This window comes from Erythrolamprus reginae, chromosome Z (genome assembly GCF_031021105.1).
Source record: "Erythrolamprus reginae isolate rEryReg1 chromosome Z, rEryReg1.hap1, whole genome shotgun sequence".
Classification (NCBI taxonomy): Eukaryota; Metazoa; Chordata; class Lepidosauria; order Squamata; family Dipsadidae; genus Erythrolamprus; species Erythrolamprus reginae.
In genome coordinates, this window is record NC_091963.1 from 78,275,907 (window position 1) to 78,301,166 (window position 25,260).

Below are 25,260 nucleotides of genomic sequence, written 5' to 3' on the forward strand. Positions count from 1 at the left end.
TGAAATGATTCTAAGGGACTACCATCTTTGTAACTATTATAAAGATTTGAAGCATGAAAAATTATCACAAAAAATACAAATTGAAAAATTGTGATCATTTAGTAATATATTTTAGCATGAATCCCAAGATTAAAACAGCACATCTTTCCTTGGTATCAGTGACCATTTTATTCTTTGGTTATGTTTCTTGTAGGGACAACTGGTTACCAAAGATTATCCAAGAAGTGGCCTAGCAGTTATTGGTCTGCTTGTAGCATCAACATCATCATGCATACCATTAGGAGCATTAGTAACTTTAATAAAGCTCAGAAGAAATCGCCAGTAATTGGACTTTAGCAATTGATGCAGCTTTCTTGAAGATTATACCAATTATAGTTTGCAGCAAGCAAAAAAGAAAATCCTGGGTAACCATATGTTCCCCAAATAGTCTCTTAAGCATTCTCCATTAAAAAAAATGCTTTACAGCAGAAGGTAATTTGAGATTGATTTTGCTAAAGACAAGATTATAGTTGGAAAATATTGGTTCTGTGTAATTATGCAAAGGAAGTCTGAAAATATGTGAATATTGTTGTAAAACCCCCAAGTTATGTGGTACAAGAAACTGCAATGTAGGCAACTGATTTTTCTATACTGATCATTTATGCAACTCCTTTTCATGATTATTTATAAATTATCTTTATGAATAAAGCATTGTCAGATTCTTTGGTATTTGCCAGAGCTCTAGCAATCTAATGAATGTCCATAATTCCCAAAAGAATTATAAAAACAATGGTCAACAGGACTGGAAAATTTTAAGGGTCACATTGGAATTATGAACTAAGAAACTAAAGATATACAGATTTTAGTTGCAAACTAAGTGTGGTATCATGTTTAAACATTTTCTGTGGAATATTTTTTTTATCAAATCACAGAAACTTAATTAAAAATATGTGAGGAAAATTGTAACTTTTGTTACTTCTGTTTAAGTGTTTATTGTTTTTAAGACAAAGGGACTACAATCAAATGTTTTTGTTTCCTTATGCCACTCTTCAAAATAATTTCAAAATACAATTATTCTTGCTCACAAATTATCTTGTTCAGAAATCATTTGAAATTACAATGGTGCTGATAAAAAACAGTATAAGCAATGCCCACATTTAGTGTCTCTGCAGCATTCTCTCAAACACAAGTGCCATTATAGTCAGAATAGATTGTACTGCATATGACCTGTTATTTTTCCTGTACAGATTGGAAAGGAATTTACAAGAGTAAAAAAGCTCACAATACACACTGAAAGCAATGTACTGTCAAGGCAGTAGCTCAACGCTATGCAAATCTGGTGCATTTCCTATTGTGTGCTTCCTTACTCTCTTGTAAGCCCTTTCTTTCCAACAAATGTGAATACAAATTTTAATTCCTTTGTTGCTAATTATCCCAGTGTCATGGTGAAAATTTCAAAGGCAAAGGAGTGAGAAAAAGAAAAGCATTTTAGAGACTTAATAACAGAACTGCTGATCCCAAATGTAACTGAAATATTCACAAATGCTTCAGGTTTCATCAGATTATATAAGAAGAAAAGATAAGACTACAAATTTCACATTTCTGGCATTCAGAATTAAACATTTCTATTATGTTTTGGCTAGCAAAGTTAAAGATAATACATGTGTAATCAGGGGTTTCATGTACTGTATGAATGCAGAACTTGAACTTAGTGACACATTTCCCACATTTGTTTATTAAAACTGACATAAAACCTATAAAAAGAAATACCACTTGTCTGGGCCTTTTTAAAAAAATAACAGATATAAACAAGTTATCGTCTTGGACCCCCTCTTCCTCTTCCACGCCCTCTTCCACGCCCTCTTCCTCTTCCACGTCCTCTCCCTGCAACTGAACATAAAAAAATGCAATCTTATTTTTTTAAAGGCAATAATACCATAGTACTTTTTACTGTATAACACTTGTATTCTGTATATATTTATAATTTTAAAATGTATTCCAAGTAATTCAAGTTAAAAAAATCTCACCATTAGTTACCAATTTGTTGAACTGTTTGCTCTCTTTTCTTACAATCTTATTGTACAATCAATTTACTTATCTCTGCTTCTAAATATTGATTTTTTTTAAAAAAAAATACAATTCTAAAAAATAATGCCCTAAAATATGTAACTTGACATTATTATTGTAAAAATATGAGCCAGGTCTCCAACCTTATAATTTCGCACTAATTCTTTCTATGCTGTCTGGTGTCAGCTTTAATGGTATCCAGCTACCATATTTTCTTTGCCAACCCGGTTTCCTTCTATAATTACTTTCTCCAATGAATTGCACGACAGGGCCAAAGTAAGGGAGATGTAATTTTGTTATTTTGTTTTCTAGTGACAAGTGTGGTGTTATGTACTCAGTACCTACTGTTAATTCCTGCTTCTGTTCAAGGAAAATTAACTAAGTAGCTTAAGAAGTATATATTTTTTATTTAAGCAATCGATATTGCTCCACTAGTAATAAGACAAAGGGTATACAATTTAATGCTGGAATAACTTTTTTGGAATGAGAGGAAAGATAGCATGATTCCTTTATTCAAAAATTAGCCTTATATGGTATCTAATTAGATATCAAACATTCTATAATTTAGTTTTATAGAATCAAAACTGATTTGAAGGGATGTGATGATGAAAGCTCACTACAGAAATTATTAATCCGATTATGCAAAAATAAAAAGAGCAAATGAGCTAGAAATCCTTCAACTTTTATTTCTGAAGTGGTACAAATCAATGTGAAATAACCCTTTTATTGTTAAAAATTATTTTTAAAGCCACTATAAGTAAGGATTAAAGCTGCAATTTAGGCATCATAAATGTTTAATTAAAATGTTCTTAAATGAACATTTTAATTAAACATTTAAATGTTCTTTATTTACTCTAAAGTCTGAAATCAAGAACTAACCTGCCTCCCTTTTTTTGGATTTGACTTTTGGTTCAACATCCACCAGCAAAGTATCAAGAGGTAAACTGTCTGGCAAAATAAAATATCTGATATTATTGCCTCGAATGCTCAAAGTCTCCAATTGGGCAGGTTCTCTATTCTTCAAAGTCATCTTTACAGCTTTAAGATGGGTATTCATGCTGACATCCACTCCTGAAAAATAAAGCATAGAACATTTCCTAATCTTATGAAGGGTACATTATTACAAAAGTGCCTACTTACGGCCATATAACTGGCAGAAATTACCTACTGTAATGTAAGTGAGAATGCTAACATTTGATTATCACTATAGAGCTGGAAAATCATGAAGATCATAAAACACACATTAAAAAAAGCCTATATTTTCTTAGAATCTTTTGTCTGCACTGCTTGAAATATATGTTTTCTTCTTTAATAATCTCAATCATATTTCCTACATATAGAAATTCTTTCCTTCACACCTACTCATGTACTCAAACTATTCCCCTGTCATTCAAAACTTTTTTCCCTATCACAATCTTGCTCTAACTAGAACCACGATCTCTAATATAACAAATAAGCCAACTGGCCACACTTCTTCCCTCAGCAACTATCAGGCCTTTTATTCTACCTGATGTCTTACAATGAAAATGAATATTGCAAGTCTTCGGAGAGGGGCGGCATACAAATCTAAATAATAAATAATAAATAAATAAATAAATTTGTATTATTGCAATTTATTTTTTTAAAACCTTTAAGAAAGGAAAGCATGTATGCTACAATAGGGGTACCCAACTGTAGTCCACTACCAGGCCTTGGACCACTCAGGACCAGGTAATGGAAGTGACAGGCAAACACGCACAATCCCACTTGCACAAACAGCGGGCGAGCACATGCACTCCACTCGTGCGAATACAGATGTGCATACTTGCCACTCACATATACAGTTCCTTCCTCCTCCTCCATTAGTTACAAAGGTTGGGAAATTCTATGTTACAAGCCAAACTTTATTTTCAAGAATTATTGATCACAAATAGTCCATGTAAATCTTCAAAATAAATGTTTGCTAGATACAACCAGATCTTTTACTTCGATGTTTGCCTAACTGTCCAGAGAAAGATAAGTATGCCTAAAGGAATATCCAATGGAAGAATTTACTAGCGTGAATATTTACCGTATTTTTTGGTGTATAAATCGCACCTTTTTACTTCATGAAATGCATCAAAAACTGGGTGCACCTTTTACACCGAATGTTGCCAAGGCCGCCCGGCAGCCCTCAACGGGAGGCTGGCGGCTCGGCCCTGGGGATGCCCCCAAAGGCAGGAGATTGGAGTGGGGGCTGATGGAGCCAAGCCCCCTCCCGCGGGATTATCAGGGCTGCACCGCAGCATGCGGGGAATGCTCGCAAGGGGTTCCCCGGAGGCTCCGCTGCGCACCCAGCAGCAAAGCCTCACATTCCAGTTGGCTGCTGGGGCCTCTTGATGGCAGGAACAAGGGGGGTATGCTGCTGCGGAGAAGCGGGGCATTCCCTTGGCACATCCAGCCGGTGGAGGAGACTCGCGGTGCAGCCCTGATCGTCCCGCGGGAAGGGGCTCGGCTCCATCATCCCTCATTCCAATCTCCTGTCTTGGGGGGCATCCCCAAGATTGAGCCGCCAGCCTCCCACCCAGGGTTGCCGGGTGGCCTCAGTAACATTCCTCAGCTGCGGAGAACTGGGCACAGCCTCCCCCCGGCATATCTTAGGGGCGGTGCCCAGCCAGAGAGATCACAATGCAGAGCGCAGGAGAGGAGGCGATCCTGCTTGGCCGGCTGGAAAACGTGGAAGTGGTGCAGTCCTGCGTGAAACCGAAGGATAAGCTCAGAAGAAGTGGGGTAGGCTGCTGGCTGGTCCCCAGAGAGAAGGAGAGGGGGGAAATGAGAGATGGAGAGAATGTGATAGAAAAGGAGAAAAAGAAAAATGAGAAACTAATGGAAGGAAAGAACGAGGGAGATGACGAACAAATGAGAGAGAGAAGGGGATAGAAGAAAAAAGAGGGAGAGGTAAGAGAAAAACAGAAATAAAAGGGATAAAAGAGAAATAAGAAAATGATGGAGGCAGAGAATGAGAGAGAAACAAAAGAGAGAGAAGCAACTCTTCATTTAAATCATATGGTAAAAAGCACCCAAAGAAGAAGAGAAACCCTTACCTGTTTTTGGAAATGGTTCAAGAGGGTATACACACACACACACACACACACACACACACACACACACACACACAAGGGCAGAAGAAACAGAGATGGAAAAAAAGAGTGGGGAAGTGAGAGGGGGAAGAAATGAAAGAGAAATGAGAAAATGATGGAGGGAAAGAATGGGGTAGTGAGAGAAGGGAGAGAGAAATGAAAGACAGAGAATGAGAGAGAGAAGAGGGAAGCAAATGAGAGAGAAGGGGAAAGAAACTGGAAAGAGGAGAGAGAAAAACAACTGAAAGTGAGAGAAATAAGAGCAAAAAGGGGGAGAAAGAGAAACCAATGAGAGAGAAAGTGGGGGGAGAGGTACACAAAAATGAGATCTGGAAGGAGAGAATGAGAGGGAAAAGAGAGACAGAGAAGTGGAGAGAAAGAAAGAAACGGGAGAGGGATGGAAAGAGAAGTGGAGAGGAAGGAGGGAGGGAGGGAGGGAGGGAGGGAGGGAGGGAGGGAGGGAGGGAAGGAAGGAAGGAAGGAAGGAAGGAAGGAAGGAAGACATTTCCCACTGAAAACACTGGGAACCACAAACCCAAAACCTCATGGCTGGGGAGGTTACTACTACTATTTAATACTACACCACTTGGTTCAGAACATTTTTTTCCTTGTTTTCCTCCTCTAAAATCTAGGTGTGTCTTATAAATCGGTGCATCTTATACACTAAAAAATATGGTATTCAGCTCCTCATTATAACCATTTTGTTTGGTGGAAACTCCCCAGCAATTTGAAAAAGTGCCACAACATATTATTAAGGTATCAAATGTGTTCAGTAGTTTAAAAGCTGGAATATTACAAAAATATTAAAGTATAAATGACAATTTCTTCCTTATTTTGACAACAAAACCTTTTGTGAAAAGATAGTCATTGTAATTGAATTCTATTAAACACAAATTATATAGAGAGCAATGCTCCAAAAGAATAGCTGAAAATACTGGTAGCTTTATAAATTATAGAAAAATATATATAGTGACCTTGAGTAAACGAACTTTTCAGTCTAATCTAGGAATGCAATTCTAATAATGTTAGGTATTTCATAGGGCGGATAGATACTTCTATGGTTCTATTTCAAAGATAAATATACTTGCTCAATAAAATGGAAGCCACATTCACACACTCCCGATTTAAGTGAAAGATATGAAAATATTCAGAATTTTATTTAGTTACGTTTTTTTAATAATTTCTTCATCCAGAACTGCATACCTGTAATGGTTCCATGTACCTGAGTCCCATTTTTCAGTTCAATGGTGACAGTTTCATGACTAAGTTTCATAAGAAATCTGCATAATTGGAACACAAGGTACTTTATATGTAAATGATTAGATTAGATTAGATTTATTGGATTTATATGCCGCCCCTCTCCGCAAACTCGGGGCGGCTCACAACAATGGTAAAAACAATACATAATAACAAATCCAATACCCACCAATCCAATTACAATTTTAAGCTAAAAAAATTCATAAAAAACAACCCCAGAATATTAAAAACAAGCACACAATCAATCTAACACCAAAACAACATGGGCAAGGGAGAGATGTTTCAGTTCCCCCATGCCTGACGGTAGAGGTGGGTTTTAAGGAGTTTGCGAAAGGCAAGGAGGGTGGGGGCAATCCTAATCTCAGGGGGGAGCTGGTTCCAGAGGGTCGGAGCCGCCACAGAGAAGGCTCTTCCCCTGGGTCCCGCCAGACGACATTGTTTAGTCGACAGGACCCAGAGAAGGCCAACTCTGTGGGACCGAACCGGTCGCTGGGATTTGGGCGGCAGAAGGCAGTTCCGAAGGTATTCTGGTCTGGTGCCATGAAGGGCTTTATAGGTCATAACCAACACTTTGAATTGTGACCGAAAACTGATCGGCAACCAATCCAGACTGTGGAGTGTTGGAGTGATATGGGCATACTTAGAGAAGCCCATAATTGCTCTCGCAGCTGCATTCTGCACGATCTGAAGTTTCCGAACACTTTTCAAAGGTAGCCCCATGTAGAGAGCATTAGAGTAGTCGAGCCTTGAGGTGATGAGGGCATGAGTGACTGTGAGCAATGACTCCGGGTCCAAATGACAATAAAAGCTGAAATTCATGCAAAAAGCAAATGTCTTCACAAAGCAAATATCAACTCTGAGTAAATAGCTACTCAAAGTGCGTTTTGGAGTGAGTGGCATATTAAATATACAAACAAACAAATAACCAACCAACCATTTTATATTCAAGTCATTCTATTGGCAGATGAACGTTACTAAGCAGATGGGTAATTATTGGTTGTAACAAATGGGAACTTTATATTTTGTCTTCCTTGACCCTGGAGCACTTTGCAGGCCTTTCAAACCCTTTGCTCACCCTGCTTTTCACAAAAATTGGTAAAAACAAGCCCATTTTTGCGAAAATGGGGCACACAGAGGATTTTGGAGGTCTGCAGAATGCTTCTGAGGGCTCCTGAATGGAACAAACACCCCAGTTTTTGTGAAAACTGGGTGCCATAAGTTCGCCATCACAGGGCTAGAGGATGAGTTTAACAGAGAACACGATGAAAGGGATTTGCTTCTCATTTCATTTTCTGATGCACACTCATAAAAAGGCTGCCAGTTGAACTAAACACTTTTCATTGCCAATTTTAGAGAATGTAATAAAAGTAAATTTGAACCTATGCTGCAGCTTACCAAGCAGATATACATGGGCTGGAAATTCAATGGCCCAACTGAAATTGATGGATTTCAACTCTCTCCTGCCCCAGCTAGCTGATGGCATGCTGGGCATTTTAATTTAGTAATATTTGCAGGGCCACAGATTCCCCATTCCACTCAAATACCGGTAAATGGCTTATGGTCAATGGAAAATATCACCCAACTTTTTTGCACCCACCACCTTGTGGCTCTTGAATTCTCTGATGTCATGGGCAAATCTTTGTGCATGTACAGTGGTACCTCTATTTATGAACGTCTCTACATAGAACTGGGTGTTCAAGGGTTTTTTTGCCTCTACTCACAAACCATTTTCAACTTACGAACCCTCACTTCTCTCTCGGCTGCTGCTGCTGTGAGCAACGGCCAAAACAAGCGCTTTTAAGTTTGCAGGCTTTGCCATGTGGGGTCCCACCCCCAACCCTTCTGCTAGAAAACGGTGCGTCCGAGGAGCTCTCCGCAGCCGCCCCGGGATGGCGGGTGGATAAAGCAAGGCAAGCGGGGGGGGGGGGCTTGGAGGGGCAGCAAAAGGGACATATGGAGGAAGCAAGGCTAGCGGGGAGGGTGCTTGGAGGGGCAGTGAAAGGGAACGTATAGAGAGAAAGGGGAGGGGGTGCTTGGGCAAGCAGCAAACGGGGACGTATTGGGGGGAGAAGGGCGAGGGGGTCTCGGACAAGCAGCCAAAGGGGACATATAGAGGGAGAAAGGGGAAGGAGTGCTTGGACAAGAAGCAAAAGGGTAATATGGAAAGAGAAAGGGGAGGTGGGGGCTCAGACAAGTAGCAAAAGGGGACATATGGAGGGAGAAAGGGAGGGGGGCTTGGACAAGAAGCAAAAGAGGGTGTATGAAGGGAGAAAGGGAGGGATGCTTGCACTTTATTGGTACATTAGTTAACCCTGCATTTCTGAAACTTGAAATTTCATGACTTTTCAAAATTTCAGGGGCTCTCTCTATGAGAATTTTTTTGCGGGGGTGGGGGGCCTTAGTTTTTGCTGGGCAAAAAAAGTCACACTTGCACTGTTTATGGGTCTGTGTGACTCGCACCGAAAATTCTTTATTTAAGTGCCTATATTTGGTCAATTTTAAAACTTCCTTCCCTTGGAAACTAGGTTGAACATTTCTGCACACAATGAAATGAAAATTGAAATAAAAAAATGATGCTTATTGGTTTATTTTGTTCATAAAAGCTTGCCCACCCCTTTTTTGTGAATTTCTTTTCAATTTATAGATAGTTTAGCCTGCAAAATGTGTACAATTTTACTAAATTTGGTGTGGGATTACTAGTTTGAACACCCCTGATCATAAGAAAAATATAAATGACCAGAAAAAAAATGATGCTTATTGGTTTTTCTAAATCAGAAATAAGCCCCCCTCCCCCGGCTGCTTGCAACCATTTTCACTTTAAAAAATTTTTAGGCTTCAAATCTGAAATGTTTTTAATATCATAGGCATTCATTTACTCAATTTAACATTGCTGATCATCATAAAAATATTTTTTGGGGGTGGGGGCTAACTTTTTTCTGGGCAAAAGAACCCCACGTTGAGTCTGTTTCTGGTCGTATACGACCAGGACCAAAAGGATTCTTTTTAGGTATTTAAATTTGGTCTTCTTGAAAAAAAAATTTCACTGGGAAACTAGTTTAAACATTTCTAAACATAATGATATGAAAATTGAACTGAAAAAAATTGATGCTTATACAGTGGTACCTCAAGATATGAACCCCTCGTCTTACGAACAACTCGAGATACGAACCCGGGGTTCAGGAAAAATTTGCCTCTTCTTACGAACTTTTTTCGTGTTACGAACACCAAACCCAAACTTCCGGGTTCGGCGTTCGGGAGGCTACTGGGAAGCCCCCCGGCTGTTTTAAAAGGTGACAGCCGGGCAGCGGGGCTTCCCAGCAGCCTCTGAACACCGAACCCGGAAGTTCGGGTTTGGCGTTCGGCTTCGGGAGGCTGCTGGGAAGCTCCCCGGCTGTTTTAAAAGGTGACAGCCGGGCGGCGGGGCTTCCCAGCAGCCTCCGAACGCCAAATACGGAAGTTCGGGTTTGGCGTTCGGCTTCGGGAGGCTGCTGGGAAGCCGCCCGGCTGTTTTAAAAGGTGACAGCCGGGCTGGGGGCTTCCCAACAGCCTCCCGAACCCCGAACTTTTGCCGAACTTCCGGGTCCGGGAGGCTGCTGGGAAGCCCCCCAGCCCAGCTGTCACCTTTTAAAACAGCCGCGCGGCTTCCCAGCAGCCTCCGAATGCCAAACACGGAAGTTCGGATTTCGCGTTCGGCTTCAGGAGGCTGCTGGGAAGCCGCGCGGCTGTTTTAAAAGGTGACAGCCGGGCTGGGGGCTTCCCAGCAGCCTCCCGAACCCCGAACTTTTGCCGAACGTCCAGGTTCAGGGTTCAGGAGGCTACTGGGAAGCCCCCCAGCCAGGCTGTGACCTTTTAAAACAGCCGGGCGGCTTCCCAGCAGCCTCCGAACACCGAACGCGGAAGTTTGGGTTTGGCGTTCAGCTTCGGGAGGCTGCTGGGAAGCCGCCCGGCTGTTTTAAAAGGTCACAGCCGGGCTGGGGGGCTTCCCAGCAGCCTCCCGAACCCCGAACTTTTGCCGAACTTCCGGGTTCGGGAGGCTGCTGGGAAGCCCCCCAGCCCAGCTGTCACCTTTTAAAACAGCCGGGCGGCTTACCAGCAGCCTCCTGAAGCCGAACGCCAAACCCGAACTTCCGCATTCGGTGTTCGGAGGCTGCTGGGAAGCCCCCCGACTGTTTTAAAGGTGACAGCCAGGCTGGGGGGCTTCCCAGCAGCCTCCCGAACCCCGAACCTTTGCCGAACTTCCGGGTTCGGGAGGCTGCTGGGAAGCGCCCCAACCCGGCTGTGACCATTTAAAACAGCCGCGCGGCTTCCCAGCAGCCTCCGAACGCCGAATTTCGGGTTTGGCATTTGGCTTCAGGAGGCTGCTGGGAAGCCGCCCGGCTGTTTTAAAAGGTGACAGCTGGGCTGGGGGGCTTCCCAGCAGCCTCCCGAACCCCGAACCCGTGGGTTCAGCAAAAATTCTGGGTTTGGGAGGCTGCTGGGATGGCCCCCAGCCCGGCTGTCACCTTTTAAAACAGCCGGGCGGCTTCCCAGCAGCCTCCTGAAGCCGAACGCCAAACCCAAACTTCCGCGTTCGGAGGCTGCTGGGAAGCCCCCCGACTGTTTTAAAAGGTCACAGCCGGGCTGGGGGGCTTCCCAGCAGCCTCCCGAACCCTGAACTTTTGCCGAACTTCCGGGTTTGGGGTTCGGGAGGCTGCTGGGAAGCCCCCCAGCCCAGCTGTCACCTTTTCAAACAGCCGGGCGGCTTCCCAGCAGCCTCCTGAAGCCGAACGCCAAACCCGAACTTCCGCGTTCAGAGGCTGCTGGGAAGCCCCCCGACTGTTTTAAAAGGTCACAGCCGGGCTGGGGGGCTTCCCAGCAGCCTCCCGAACCCTGAACTTTTGCCGAACTTCCGGGTTTGGGGTTCGGGAGGCTGCTGGGAAGCCCCGCCGCCCGGCTGTCACCTTTTAAAACAGCCTGGGGGCTTCTCGGCGGCCTCCCGAACGCCGAACCCGGAAGTTCGGGTTTGGCGTTCGGCGTTCAGGTCGCTGAGAAGCCCCCAGGCTGTTTTAAAAGGTGACAGCCGGGCGGCAGCGTTTTTTTGCGGGGGGGGGGGGTTTGGTTGCACGGATTAATTGACTTTCTATGTTTCCTATGGGAAACAATGTTTCGTCTTACGAACCTCCCCCTGGAACCAATTAGGTTCGTAAGACGAGGTATGACTGTATTTTTATTTTTATCAAAAAGGACGGCCCCCATTTTTTGAGCATGTCGTGTCAGTTTATATTTTTGTAGGCTACAAATATCTAGGGAATTTCCCCCCAAAAGTTTTGATATACTAAATTGAACATTCCTGATCATAAGAAAAATAGAAATGAACTGAAAAAAATGCTTATTTGTTTATTTTGGTCACAAAAGGGCCACCCCCCTTGGCCTTGCTGTGTGCCATTAATTTCACTTTTTATATAGATTTGGCTAGAAATATTGGGAATATCCTTTTGAAAAACAAGCACATGATAGCCAGACAACTAATTTTATGAAAGAAATCCATTTTACTAAAAACAAGTATGTAATTTTGAAATTAACAGCATGATTTTTATATAAATTGAAATAATTAAACACAGGGGGGGGAGACTTTTATGTGCAAAATAAACAAATAAGCATCAATGTTTTCAGTTCAATTTTCATTTCATTATGTTCAGAAATATTCAAACTGGTAATTCAATGCCAAGGTTATTGAAAATATTTGGAATTAGGGGCCTAGAAAAATGTATAAAGTGACATGCTTGAAAAAACGGGGGGGGCAGCCCTTTTATGAGCAAAATAAACAAATAAGCATTATTTTTTATTTCAATTTTCATTTCATTGTGTGCAGAAATGTTCAACTTAGTTTCCAAGGGAAAGTTGGGAATGGTATGAATGACATACTTGGCGCACTTGGTGTTGGAGAGGCAGGAGGGGAGGGGGCACCTATCTCTGGCGAGGCAGGGGTCAGAATATTCCGGTGCTGCTGGGGAGAGGCAGATATGGCGGGAGCCATGGACCTAGCCATTCCAGGGGAAGGAGAGATCGCTGCTTAATAGCGATCCCTTGTTCCGGTTCCATGAGCTCAACCCAGGTGACAAGTGTAATTCTGGCCCCGGGTTCAGGCTGCTGCTACTCAATGCCAGGTCAGTGGTTAATAAAGCTCTCCTCATCCGGGATTTGATCCTGGAGGAGGAGGCCGACCTGGCATGTGTGACTGAAACATGGCTAGGCCCAGAGTGAGGAGCTATTCTCTGACATTTGCCCAGACGGTTTCAGGTATGGCATTAGCCTCGACCCCAGGGAAGGTGGGGATGAGTGGCTATTATAGCTAGGGAGAGCCTTTGCCTATGTAGACTCGTTGCTCCAGAGATTGCGGGTTGTGAATCCCTCCTGGTGAAGTTGGACTTAAGGGTTCAGGTGGGCTTGTTGCTCATGTATCTGCCTCCCAGGTGCGTATCAACAGCCCTGCCTGTGCTGCTCGAGGAGGTAGCTGGGCTGGCAGTGGGGTTCCAGACTTATTGTCTTGGGGGACTTTAACCTACCGTCGGTCGGTGAAACCTCGGGACTAGCGCAGGAGTTCATGGCCACAATGACAGCCATGGACCTGATTCAAGTAATCCCCAGTCCGACTCATGAGGGGGGACATGCACCCGACATGGTGTTCCTCTCTGAGCAATTGAGTAATGGTCTGAGACTAAGGGGCTTAGAAGTGTTGCCTTTGTCATGGTCAGACCATTTTCTATTGCGGCTTGACTTCCTGGCTCCAATCCTCCAATTGCATCAGCGGAATCTCGCCCGGCTGGTCTGTTCAAGGTGACCGGTTCCCTTCTTAACCAGGGGGGAGTTGGGGAGCCCTTGCAGAGCAGTGCCGAGGATTTTAACACATTTTTCGCTGATAAAGTCGCTCAGATCCGGGCGGACCTTGACTCCAATTGGTTAACAGAGTTGACTGACAACGAGTCAGTTGAGGTGACTGGTGCCCGTCCTTGTCCATCCGTTTGGGAAGAGTTTGATCTGGTGACACCTGATGAAGTGGACAAGGCCATTGGAGCTGTGAGTTCCGCCACCTGTTTGCTGGATCCGTGTCCCTCCTGGCTGGTTTCGGCCAGCAGGGAGGTAATGCGGAACTGGGTCCAGGAGACTCTCAACGCTTCTCTGAGGAGGGGATCCTTCCCGGCTCCCTACAAGGAGGCACTTATGCGCCCCCTCCTCAAGAAGCCTTCCCTGGACCCAGCCATTCTTAACAACTACCGTCCAGTCTCTAACCTGCCCTTCTTGGGGAAGGTTGTCAAGAAGGTGGTGGCGCTGCAGCTCCAGCGGTCCATGGAAGAAGCCAATTATCTAGGCCCTCAACACTCGGGTTTCAGGCCTGGCTACAGCACGGAAACTGCTTTGGTCATGCTGATGGATGATCTCTGGCGGGCCCGGGACGGGGTTTATCCTCTGTCCTGGTGCTTCTTAACCTCTTAGAGGCTTTCGATACCATCGACCATGGTATCCTTCTGCGCCGACTGGAGGGGTTGGGAGTGGGAGGCACTGTTCCTTCAGTGGTTCTCCTCCTACCTTTCCGGTTGGTCGCAGTCGGTGTTAGTGGAGGGTCAGAGGTCGACCTCTAGGTCTCTCCCTTGTGGGTTGCCTCAGGGGTCGGTCTACTTGCCACAAAACTTCACAAAAAGCCAAATCAGATCAGGAAGGGGAGGGGCTGCTTGGAGAAGCAGCAAAAGGGTACGTATGGAGGGAGAAAGGGGAGATGGGGCTCGGAGAAGCAGCAAAAGAAGCTATATGGAGGAAGCTAGGCTAGCGGATTGCTTGGACAGGCAGCCCCAGGGGGGCAGGTGGATGCCTTGCTTCCTCCATGGCCTCCTTCACTGCTTGTCCAAGCACCCCCTCCCCTTTCTTCCTTCATACATCCCCTTTCGCTACCTCCTAAAGCAACCTGCTAGCCTTGCTTTATCCATCCGCCCCCTTTTGCTGCCCCTCCAAGCACCCCGCTAGCCTTGCTTCCTCCATAGGTCCCGTTTCACTGCCTCTCCCCAGCCTCCATTCACCTCGCTTCTTAAGTTTTGGATGTTCCTAATGGGTTTGCACGCATTATTCGCTTTTACATTGATTCCTATGGGAAAAATTGCTCCTTTTTTACATATGAACCTGGTTACGGAGTGAATTAAGTTCGTAAATAGAGGTACCACTGTATTTCTTTTAAAAAAACGGGACCAAACCATTTCTGAGGACAGGACGGAAGTGGAGGAGAGCCTGACAAAAGCTTTCGCCAGCAGACCAGAGCCATGCGGGAGGTGGTGGAGGCCGAGACCGTGCCCACAGGCACGGCAGCCTCCTGATTCCTTGTGTGTGTGTGTGTGTGTGTGTGTGTGTAGGCGCGCATGGAGCATGGCAGCCTCCTGATTCCTCGTGTGTGTGTGTGTGTGTGTAGGCGCGCATGGAGCATGGCAGCCTCCTGATTCCTTTTGCACGTGTGCATGTGCATGTGTGGGAAGGCACGTGGAGAGAGGTAGTGGCTGTGGCAAGGGTGGCAGAAAGGTTTGCTTGGTCTCTGAGAGAAGAGGCGAGGAGAGCTGGGCGCTGTGAGAGGGCAGGAGAGTGAGTCAGCACCTTCTGCACTTTGCTCTTTATCTGTAATTCTTTTAAAAAGCAGACGGGAGCTACACAGGAGAGATCCAGCCACCTCTCCTGCACAGCTCCAGTCCACCTGCGAAAGCTTCAGCTGGGCTCTCCCCCACTTCCCTCCGGTCCTCAGAAACAGCCTCCAGCTGCCTCCCCTGCATAGCTCATCTGTTTTTTTTAAAGAAATACTTAAGCAGAAAAAGAACAAAGTGGAGAAGACACTGATTCACTCGCCTGCCCTCTCACAGTCTCCTCTGTCAAAGGCCAAGTAAACTTTTCTGTCTCCTTTGCCACATCTGCTGCCGCCCTCCATGTGCGCCTTCACATACGCACTCCCATGCGCATCGCAGCCTCCCGATTCCTTTGCGTGCGTGTCTGTGTGTGAAAGTCCGCATGGAGGAAGGCAGAAAAGTTTGCTTGGTCTTTGACACAAGAGGCAAGGAGGAGAGCCAGGCACTATGAGGGCAGGAGAGTGAGTCAGTGACTTCTCCGCTTTGGTCTTTAACTGTTCTTTATTAAAAAACAGACTGGAGCTGCACAGGAGAGCGACACCCAACTCTCCTGCGAGACTCCAGTCCACCAGCAAAAGATTTAGCTGGGCTCTTCCACGCTTTTCTTCCATCCTCAGAAACAGGTGGGGGCATGTCGGGGGAGGAGGTGGCGGCAGGAGTGCGCCTACCTCTCCAATTCCTCCAGCTGCTTATCTAGCACTGGGATTCCCCCATTGGCATGCGAGGCTGCCAGACCAGTCAGCAACTTCTGCGGGTCTGGCAGCCACTGCTTCCTTTACTTGTCATTGCACATGTGTGCCAGAAACCTGGAAATTCATGGCTGCCCACCAGGAGTGCCCGGCAAAATGGCTCCACATGCCACTTGTGGAGCACGTGCCATAGGTTCGCCATCACGGGCCTATATAAATGCTGTTTTAATCTGCCACTAAATAAAGTTTGGCTCACATCAACTCTTAATGGTTTTATGTTATTGTTAAATCAATTTATATAGTTGCCCATCTCACAAACTAAAACATTTAATAGATTAAAAAGTATAACAATCAAACTAAAATAATTTAAAGTAAGAGATGTTAAAAATTGTGGTTCATCAGAGAAAATTTCAGAGCATGAACAGCAGAAAAATTATTTCACCTAGGCCCTATGACTGTAATGGCGAACCTATAGCATGCGTGCCAGAGGTGGCACATGAGCCATTGCCCCATAGCCATGCATGTGCGCACACCTCCTGCCAGCCAGCAGGTCTTTGGATCTTTACCTCAAATGTATAGGGGTGGAGCACATGCATAGGGATCGCACACCCATTGCATTTTGGGGGATTAAAAATTAGGCCAAATATTCATTTTTATCAAGTACTTATTCAACACAATTTAAATGTTTTCATCTAAGGAAATCAGGAAGTCTATATTTTCAAGTCTGCTAATAGGTATCTTTAAATAATGTTCATCACTTTTTTGTTACATTCTCAAGTTCCAGATTTTTTCCTTTATGTAAATTGTATTATTGAGTCTTATCATGCTACACAATTTGTTTTGTCAATTCCAAACAATACTTTCAATAAATAGCAATATATCATCTGCATATGATTTTTTTTTTTTTTTGGTTTGCTAGTTTGCTTCCTGAAATTTTATTTTCTTATAGCTTTTGATCTAATGTCACTACAAGAAAGGAAGGAGAGGGGCAGTTTTGCTTTCTCTTCAATTTTGTGATAACTAAGAACAGGTTTTAGCTGAATAACAAAATGTTGCTTAAAAAAGATCTTTCCCATCTAAGACTGTTTGAAGGCATTAAAAACACTTTGGAAAGGGTCTAATTATATTTAGAGTAAATAAATTGGTGATTCACAGGGAGTTTGTTAGACTTTCTGTAATGTAACAACCTGGTGATTTGGCTATTTCAAATTACAATACTCATGTCTCCAATGCACATCTTAATTGTTTTTTGACTGTCTAATTAATTATGTAATGGGAAATCGTGATACTGCCTCTTGATTATACTTGCCCAATAATATTAATAGGTGCAGTTTTACAGTTACCAGACTGAGGATTAGCATATGGTCATATATACAAATGAGCAGATAATAATCACTCACCCTGAATAAAGTTGTCTAAAATCAGATCGGTAAAATATTGCTATTTGAGCAGTTATAGTTTTTCCCTTATTTTAACCTACATCTGTTAGGATTTCATTGTCCTTTGGCCACCTATTGAAAGCAAATTGCTGGCTCTGAAAACGTTTGAGAGTAATACCGATTCTCAATTTCAAAACTGTATCGCAAAACTGGACAATAAAAGCGTGTCGGGAGGAATGTGGGTCTAGGTAGGGGAGAGAAAAGGGAAGCGGCCATGAAAAGAAGCCAGGGCTTCCGGGCCCAACGTATTTCCAAATCGTTCCCACCTTTCCCAAAGAGCTGACACTTACCGCACGAGCTTCATGGCGGAAAGACAACAGGAACTATTCGAATCGGCTAAACCAGATACAAAGGCCTCCCCGGGGGTGAGAAGCCAAAAGGAATGATGAAAAAATGACTTTGGCGTAGCCACTTCAAACTAGGCCCCTTTCGTTACTCGCGTAGGGAAGCAACTGGCGCGCTTCTGACTGCGTGCTGAATGAATGGCCGGAAGCACTCTCCCCTACGTTTTCTCTTCCGGAAACCAGGATTTAATTAGAGGACTGTTTTAAAAGAAGCCCCTCCCCTGCAGGATCATCAGATTTACAATTGAAGCTTATTTCAATGTAATAGGGAAGGCTTGTACAGAAAATAGGCGGGCAGAGTGTCAGTCCAGAACATAAGAAAGGGGAAAAAACCAAAAGAAACCAGAGGGTAGCGCTCATTTCTAAATTGCTTTTTAGTGGGCGCATTCCCAAGTCTCCGGTGCTCTTTTAGGGGAGGGTGCGAAAAGAACTTTTCTATTAAATTAATGGGTGGAGAAACAAGCCCATTTCAGAAAACTAAGATAAAATCCCGGAGACCTCCAAAAATGCTGAGCGTTCTACTTTAGCAGCAACTCATCATAAAATTCTCTAGCCGTGTGTTCGATATTTGAAATTATTTCCCGGTGAATGAAAACTATTTTCTCTCTTCTCGTAGGTTCATGCCTATAAATGGAGAAGGGAAATTGCTGATTCTACATTTGCACTAAATAATTATTTGCTAAAAAAATGAAATTTTGAAAAGACCTCTAGGGTTTAGAATTATTAACGTGCTCAGGTTTTAAGAATTTATGTGCTCAGGATTTAAGAATAAAAATAACAGATTTAAAATTATCATTTTATTGTATGATTATTTTCTTCCTTGTAAATTATAGCTACACAATGGCATAGTTTGAATATCATAACAAAATCTAACATTGTAAGTGATAAACATGCAAGAACAGTTAAAATGATTGGCATATATTTTCATTTTGTATAAGTACACATGCAAAATAGTATTCAAGCAGCAAAATTAGTTCCTGTTCCTAAAATTAATTTTGCCATCTCTCCAGCTTTAATAGAGACAGTTACTTAAAGATTCTTCCCATATTTGCATTTAGTTTTTAAAAGTGCTAAAGCAACCCTTACAAAACGTTGTGACCCATTAACTTTAAATGAGACAGAATAAAATTACTAAATACATGAGAATATATGGAGTACCCATAACTTGTGTTGCTTCATTGTGGCAATGAGAGTGGAGTGTGTTTTGGGGAAGAATAAGCATAGAATGTTGGAAGTGGATGTCAAAAAAGTTTTCCCCAGTGATTAGCCAGATGCAAAAGCTATCTCAGCTAAAGCAAATTCTGGTAGAAGGCAATGGTGAACTACTATTCTATTTTTTACAAAAGAACAAAACAAAAAAACCACCACCCCAAGAAAAAAACAACCCACATGGTTAGAAAATATAAAATGATTTCAATGAGAAAATTTATGTAGTCATTAAGTGTCAATACTAACTTTATTCACATAATCAAAATATTCACTTAAAAATCTCTAAGTAAATTGAATTCTGTTTGTTCTGTTCGAAAAAACTCCCTAATCTTCTGTTCCCGGGTCACATACGACCCGGACCGAAAACCCTTCATATGAAGTGGTTATGTTTGGTCAATTTGAAAACTTTTTTCACCTGGAAACAAGTTTGAACATTTCTGCACACAATGGAATGAAAATTGAACTGAAAAAATTAATCCTTATTGGTTTATTTTGCACATAAATGTGCCTCCCCCCCTTTTTGTGAATTTCTTTTCAATTTATGGATAGTTTTGCTTGCAAAATGCATTCTATTTTACTAACGTTGGTGTGGGATTGGTAGCTTGAACATTTCTGCACACAATGATATGAAAATTGAAATGAAAAAAGTAAATCTTATTGGTTTATTTTGCTGATATAATGCATGCCCCCCATTTCTGTGAAATAGTCTTCACTTTATGGATAGTTTTGCTAGCAAAATGCATTCTATTTTACTAAAGTTGGTGTGGGATTTGTAGCTTGAACATTTCTGAACATAACGATATGAAAATTGAACTGGAAAAATTGATGCATATTGGTTTATTTTGCACATAAAGTATGCCTCCCCCGTGTTCAATTATTTCAATTTATATAAAAATTATGCTGTTAATTTCAAACTTACATACTTTTTTTTAGTAAAATGGATTTCTTTCACAAAATTAGTTCTCTGGCTACAATGTGGTTGATTTTCAAAAGGATATTCCAAATATTTCTAGCCAAATATGTATAAAAAGTGACAATAATGGCACACAGCAAGGCCGAGGGGTGGGTGGCCCTTTGTGGCAAAAATAAACCAATAAGAACCATTTTTTTCAGTTCATTTATATTTTTCTTATGTTCAGGATTGTTCAATTTAGTATATCAAACCTTTTGGGGGGAAATTCCTTAGGGATTTGTAGCCTTAAAAAAATATAAATTGACACGAAATTCAGAAAGGATGGGGGGAGGGGCTTTTTGATCAAAATAAAAATATAACTCTCAATTTTTCCAGTTCAATTTTCATATCATTATGTTCATAAATGTTCAAACTAGTTTTCCAGTTGAAAAAGTTTTCAAAAAGATAAAATTCAAGTACCTAATAAAATTCTTTTTGGTCCGGTCATATACGAACAGAAACAGACTCGAAGTGATGATTTTTTTTTTTGCCCAGAAAACCAATAAGAATCATTTTTTTCAGTTCCTTTATATTTTTCCTATATTCAGAAATGTTCAAGCTACCAATCCCACACCAACTTTAGTAAAATAGAATGCATTTTGCAAGCAAAACTATCCATAAATTGAAAACAAATTCACAAAAATGGGGGGGGGGCATGCATTATATCAGCAAAATAAACCAATAAGATTTACTGTTTTCATTTCAATTTTCATATCATTGTGTGCAGAAATGTTCAGACTACTTTCCAAGTGAAAAAAGTTTTCAAATTGACCAAACATAAGCACTTCAAATGAAGAGTTTTCGGTCCGGGTCAGGGTGACCCGGGAACATAAGATTAGGGAGGGTTTTTTTTCCCAGCAAGAAAGAACCCCACCCCCCCCCAAAAAAAAATTCTCATAGAGAGAACCCCTGAAATGATGAAAAGTCATGAAATTTCAAATTTCAGATATGCAGGGGAAATGTTTTACAGGGGACTCAAACTTGGTTTCGGGTCACATACAACCCGAACAGAACAGCGGGGTTAAATGAAACTAAACATTTAGTTTTTCTTGTGGTGTTAAGTATATTGTGGAATATGCTTTCTGCCATATTCTTGTTTTTGGAACAAATGCATTTGTTGATTGCTGCTCATTTCATTCTTGTCTTCCATTTCTCTAATAAGAGAAATTGCAGTCAAATAAAAATATACACCTTAATATATTTACACATTGTCATCTCTGAACACATATCAAAGACAGGAAATGTGCTATTATTAAACTGATGGTGTTGCCTATATGGGTAATGAAATGTCTGCAAAAAAACACCAAGCTCAGAGAGCACCAAGGAACTCACAATTCAAACCTGAGTTACAAATATTATTGTCTATTGATATTAAACCAAACAGGATATTTCAATATATGCTTTGAGACATGAAATGGAAAAAATGCTATTGCAAATTGTGGGATCATCAAACCGGACATATACTATGAATGATGAAGTTGCTATAATCTCTAAAGTGATTGTATATTTAATAGAAGAGATACGGAATATACCTACTCTGTGGGCAAAAACTGTAGGTGACCCCTCAAGTATAGCGTATGTTCCAGCAGTAAGTTACTCCTTGTTCTGCCTGGTTCTATGAACTCGTAGCAGTGGTGGCGGGAATCTCACCAGGGACGTTTCCAGTAATGGGCCGCTGCCCCCACAGGTGGGGGAGGCAGTGGGGGTAGTATGTTTATGCACTATTTATTGAATACTTAATAGTTGTTTTATTGTCCTTCCTTCTCCAGTACCTTGCTATGATCCTTACTTACTTTTAAAATAGGAGATAATTAAATGGTACAGTAGAGTCTCGGTTATTTGTCCTTTGGATATCCGACACTCTGGATCATTCGACATTGTGGCTGCTTTGGGGCGTGGCTGCAGGCATTTCCATGTCACCAGACATGCCCCCAAACAATGCAGCCGCAATGGGGAAACAGTCCCCAAGGACGCCGAAAAGAGCTGGGGCGGGGGAGGCGCAGATTGCTGCCCCACAGAAACAATTTGGGTGAGCCTGCTGTCCAAAACTCCCTTCCCCACTTCCTTCTTTAAAGTTCCAGTTGGAAGGTGGTGGGGATCATTGTTCCTCTCTCAGTTCGTAGCAACAGCGGGGTGGGTCACCATGCCGTAAAACAGGGAGCTGCAGGGCCCAATCCCGTAGTCTCCTCCCAGGTTCCTCAGAAGACATCAGGGAGACAAAGGGTTTGGAGGGGCTGCTTTACCTTCTCCGACAGAGGTGGTGGTGTTTCGGACTGGGCTGGGACGGGTCCTCCGCGGCTGTCACCGCGAGGCTATAAAAACCCACACCCACCCTTCCGCCCGTTGGAGGCAGTGCGATTAAAAAGTCTCTAGAGGTCCCATTTCTCCCCGGATCAGCCAGCAAGCAAGGGAGCAAGGAGCAGATGGAGTGGTTTATCCCAGGACCTCATTTATTTTTGTCCTGCCTTGACAGTAGTCTGGATTATCCGACATTGGTATCTGACTATCAGCCTGCCCATTTATGTCAGATAATTGAGACTCTACTGTATGTTTTAACCCATAAACGCTTTAATCATTTTAATCATTATCTAGAACTGAACGTTTATAGCAATTAAAGAAAATTGAGCTATTTGCCTAATCAGCTATGACACTGAACATTGTGGGTTTAGTACAACACCTTAAAATGTTACTGTGCTCCTCAACAAATAATGCTGTCGATCATTTATCCTTTTTGTGGCTATTCAAATAATGAGCTTTAATCAAGTGAAAAAGAGTCCAAGCACCTATTTGAAAACTTATCTTGGTCGGTAAGCCACTCCCACCCAGTCACATGACCTTTAAGCCATCCAGTCATATGATTATTAAACCACTCCCACCTGGTCGCATAGCCAGCAAGCCATTCTACCCAGTTGCATGACCATCAAGCCACACCCACACAATAAGCCACACCCACAGTGTGGGAGTAAAAATTTTGGCAACCAGTCACTGGACTCTTCTGTGCATGAGCGTGCAATCTGGTAGCAACGGGTTTCAGAACCCACTACTGATATGTTCTATATGCATATAAAATATATGTAATAATGGTCATTATAGGTAATGACTAGCATATTGAATTATACTTACATCTCAAAGCAGTGGCATACCATTACTGCTTATGTTGTTACATTTTATTGATTGATTGATTGATTGATTGTCCAAAACACAATAATACACAATGAAGGTTATAGAGGATACAATTGAAGTAAAATATATCAAAGAAATAATAGAAGAGAAAATATAGGAATAAAATATATCCATATAGAATAGAAGAAAAGATATAAGGATAGAAGAGAAGATATAGGACAGGGGAAGGATGGTCTTCCCCCTGCTCTTTTCTGCCTTGTCTTGGGTACACACTGCAAATGAAACGTCTGAGCTGCTATAATGTATAGTTTAGCAAAGTAAAGGAATACATCACAATTTTAAGTATTAAAGCTATACTAAATACAGTACTAATATTCCTGCCAGGCATGGTATGCAAATAATATTTGAATAAATAAGTAGGTTATTTATTTTTATTTAAAATAAATAAGTTGACGTTAGTCTAGGAGGTATGCACTGCATTACTAAAGAATATATAAAATATATGAAATAAAGATTTAAGAAGAAAAATTATAGCACCGAGCCAGCCAGGAGTCGAACCTAGAATCTTCTGATCCGTAGTCAGACGCGTTATCCATTGCGCCACTGGCCCACGCTGGTAAAATTTGGAACTTTTTAATATATATTCTAAATTCCGGCGCATTGTAAATTCTATACACAGGTTTCTTGAGGGTGGTGCCATAAGGAATTCTTGGTAAATTAAGCCAATCAAAACCTTTCAATAGTCTTTCATTAGACCATTTTTCAAACCTGGCAGTTTGAAGATTTGTAAACTTAAATTTACATTATTCTCCAGGCAACATGTTACTGGGGAATTCTGGTAGTTGATGTCTGCACATCTTCAATCTGGAAAAGTTGAAAAACATTGTTTCGGACTTTAATTAGGAGCAGCTATATTTCTATAAATCGAAATTACAATGGATGGTAGTCAATACCAGATCGCTTTCCATCATTGCCTAGAGTCGGAGCTAACGTCACAATTGTGGTCCCCACCCACTCATCTAGTATAGGTTGGCGTGATTAGAACGACAGATTCCACCAATCCCAGCTTTCCTAGTCATTGCATCGCTCTTCGGGAAGCCGTGGAATGCTTTCTCATTAAGTTTGTCCTAAGTAGTGTGCCGTCTTGAAGGCCCCAGGTGCGGCTGCCAAGTGACCGGGAAGTAAAGAAGGAATTCTAAATAGAAAGCAGGCAGAGCCCGAACAGAACTGCACGGCGGACGAAGGAACAAATGGGAACCAAGGTGGTAGCCGCGGTAGCAGCCGCCGCCTACGAGGAGCTGAAGCTGTGAGTGAGCGGCCAATGGTCGGCGGAAAATATTACAGTACAATACTTCTAATTTCGTGCCCCTCTAGGGGGTGAAATAAGCCCTCATCTGAAGGTGCCTCTGTCCCCCCCCCTTCTGTTTTCTCCGATTACGTCCTGGGTCGAGTCTCCTCCACGTTAGAGAGACTGCGTATGTGAAACGACGAACCCCGTTGTAATAAACGCTTGCTGTGGGAATTGTCGTTCAACGCACATGTCATGCGCCAGCTTGGGAATGGCTATTCCGGACCACCCTTGGCTTCTACTAGCTTTCCTCGCCCCAAGAAATCCTTTTTGATTCCCCCTTTTCACGTATTATGGCGGGTAAATCCAACCACTGAAGCTTTCTGGGTCACTTCTTCCACCCCGGTTTTTGCTGCTTCTTTGGCTTTCCCCCCCTAGCCTATTGCTCTCAGTCGAAGTTGAGTCAAATCACTTCCAGCACGCCGACCCGCTTACAGCAGGGTCTTTGAAAATATTTCTTTATGGAGTTGACTCTTCACTTCCATTGAAGCCTCCCTTTCCTTGCAAAATCATCATTGCTTTTTTTCGTTGCTTCCTGGTAAAAAAGTAAGAGCCTGTCTCCCCTTGCACAATCCGAACAATAATTTTCCGTTACTGACCCTGTCACAAACTGCAAACATTTTTGCAGCATAGGTTACTTTAATTGGATATTATGAAATCTATAGTCCAACTTTTATGAAGGTCATGAAGTTCACCAAAAATCAACTGAACTCTTCTGTCTTGCAATGAACTGTTGTAGGTAAAGATTTATGTTATTAGAAGATGCTCCCTGCAAATAATTATGCAGAGCAAATAATGTAGAATGAGAAGTTGCAGTATGAGAGCACAATAAATCCATGGTTTTATTTGATGTGAATACATCAACCCTGGCTTATTGCAGCAATTAAATAATTGCTGCAATAGTCTGCCTAATACTAAGTATTAGTGGTGGAGAATCTTTGGAAAGCCCAGGACACTGTCCTTTCCCTGTTGCTCCTTAAAACGTAGAAACCTGGGCGAGTCTCTTCCTAACGCATATATTATGGAATTACAGGGTTATAGTGCTTGCATACTGGTTATGGTAGGGAGTGCACACACACACACACACATGCATATATTTACAGAATGTAACAGAGGCAC

The 25,260-nt window shown here is 42.5% G+C and overlaps 3 protein-coding genes and 1 non-coding gene across 8 annotated transcripts in view; 2 read left to right on the plus strand and 2 right to left on the minus strand.

Annotated features, from left to right (window-relative positions):
- SLC6A20 (solute carrier family 6 member 20) overlaps positions 1 to 1,871 on the plus strand; it is a 194,680-nt gene extending 192,809 nt beyond the window's left edge. For all 4 annotated transcript variants that reach the window (XM_070727684.1, XM_070727685.1, XM_070727687.1 and 1 more), the window contains one exon: positions 194 to 1,871. In XM_070727684.1, the coding sequence (XP_070583785.1) occupies positions 194 to 325 (132 nt within the window). In that variant the 3' untranslated portion in view covers positions 326 to 1,871. The remainder of the gene's footprint in view (positions 1 to 193) is intronic.
- Positions 947 to 17,667, minus strand: SNRPD1 (small nuclear ribonucleoprotein D1 polypeptide). The gene is made up of 4 exons (XM_070727688.1): positions 17,456 to 17,667; positions 6,348 to 6,424; positions 2,926 to 3,117; positions 947 to 1,869 (listed from the first exon to the last, which is right to left on the minus strand). Exons 1-4 carry the CDS (start codon positions 17,467 to 17,469, stop codon positions 1,793 to 1,795), a joined length of 360 nt encoding a protein of 119 aa, XP_070583789.1. The 5' UTR covers positions 17,470 to 17,667; the 3' UTR covers positions 947 to 1,792.
- Positions 17,668 to 23,330: 5,663 nt separating this feature from the next.
- On the minus strand, positions 23,331 to 23,403 carry TRNAR-ACG (transfer RNA arginine (anticodon ACG)). Its single transcript has one exon. It is a non-coding gene; the product is annotated as a tRNA-Arg (tRNA).
- Positions 23,404 to 23,873: 470 nt separating this feature from the next.
- The window catches only part of SACM1L (SAC1 like phosphatidylinositide phosphatase), a 148,634-nt gene continuing 147,247 nt past the window's right edge, over positions 23,874 to 25,260 (plus strand). For both annotated transcript variants that reach the window (XM_070727045.1, XM_070727046.1), the window contains exon 1: positions 23,874 to 24,099. In XM_070727045.1, coding sequence (XP_070583146.1) covers positions 24,044 to 24,099 — 56 coding nt within the window. In that variant the 5' untranslated portion in view covers positions 23,874 to 24,043. The remainder of the gene's footprint in view (positions 24,100 to 25,260) is intronic.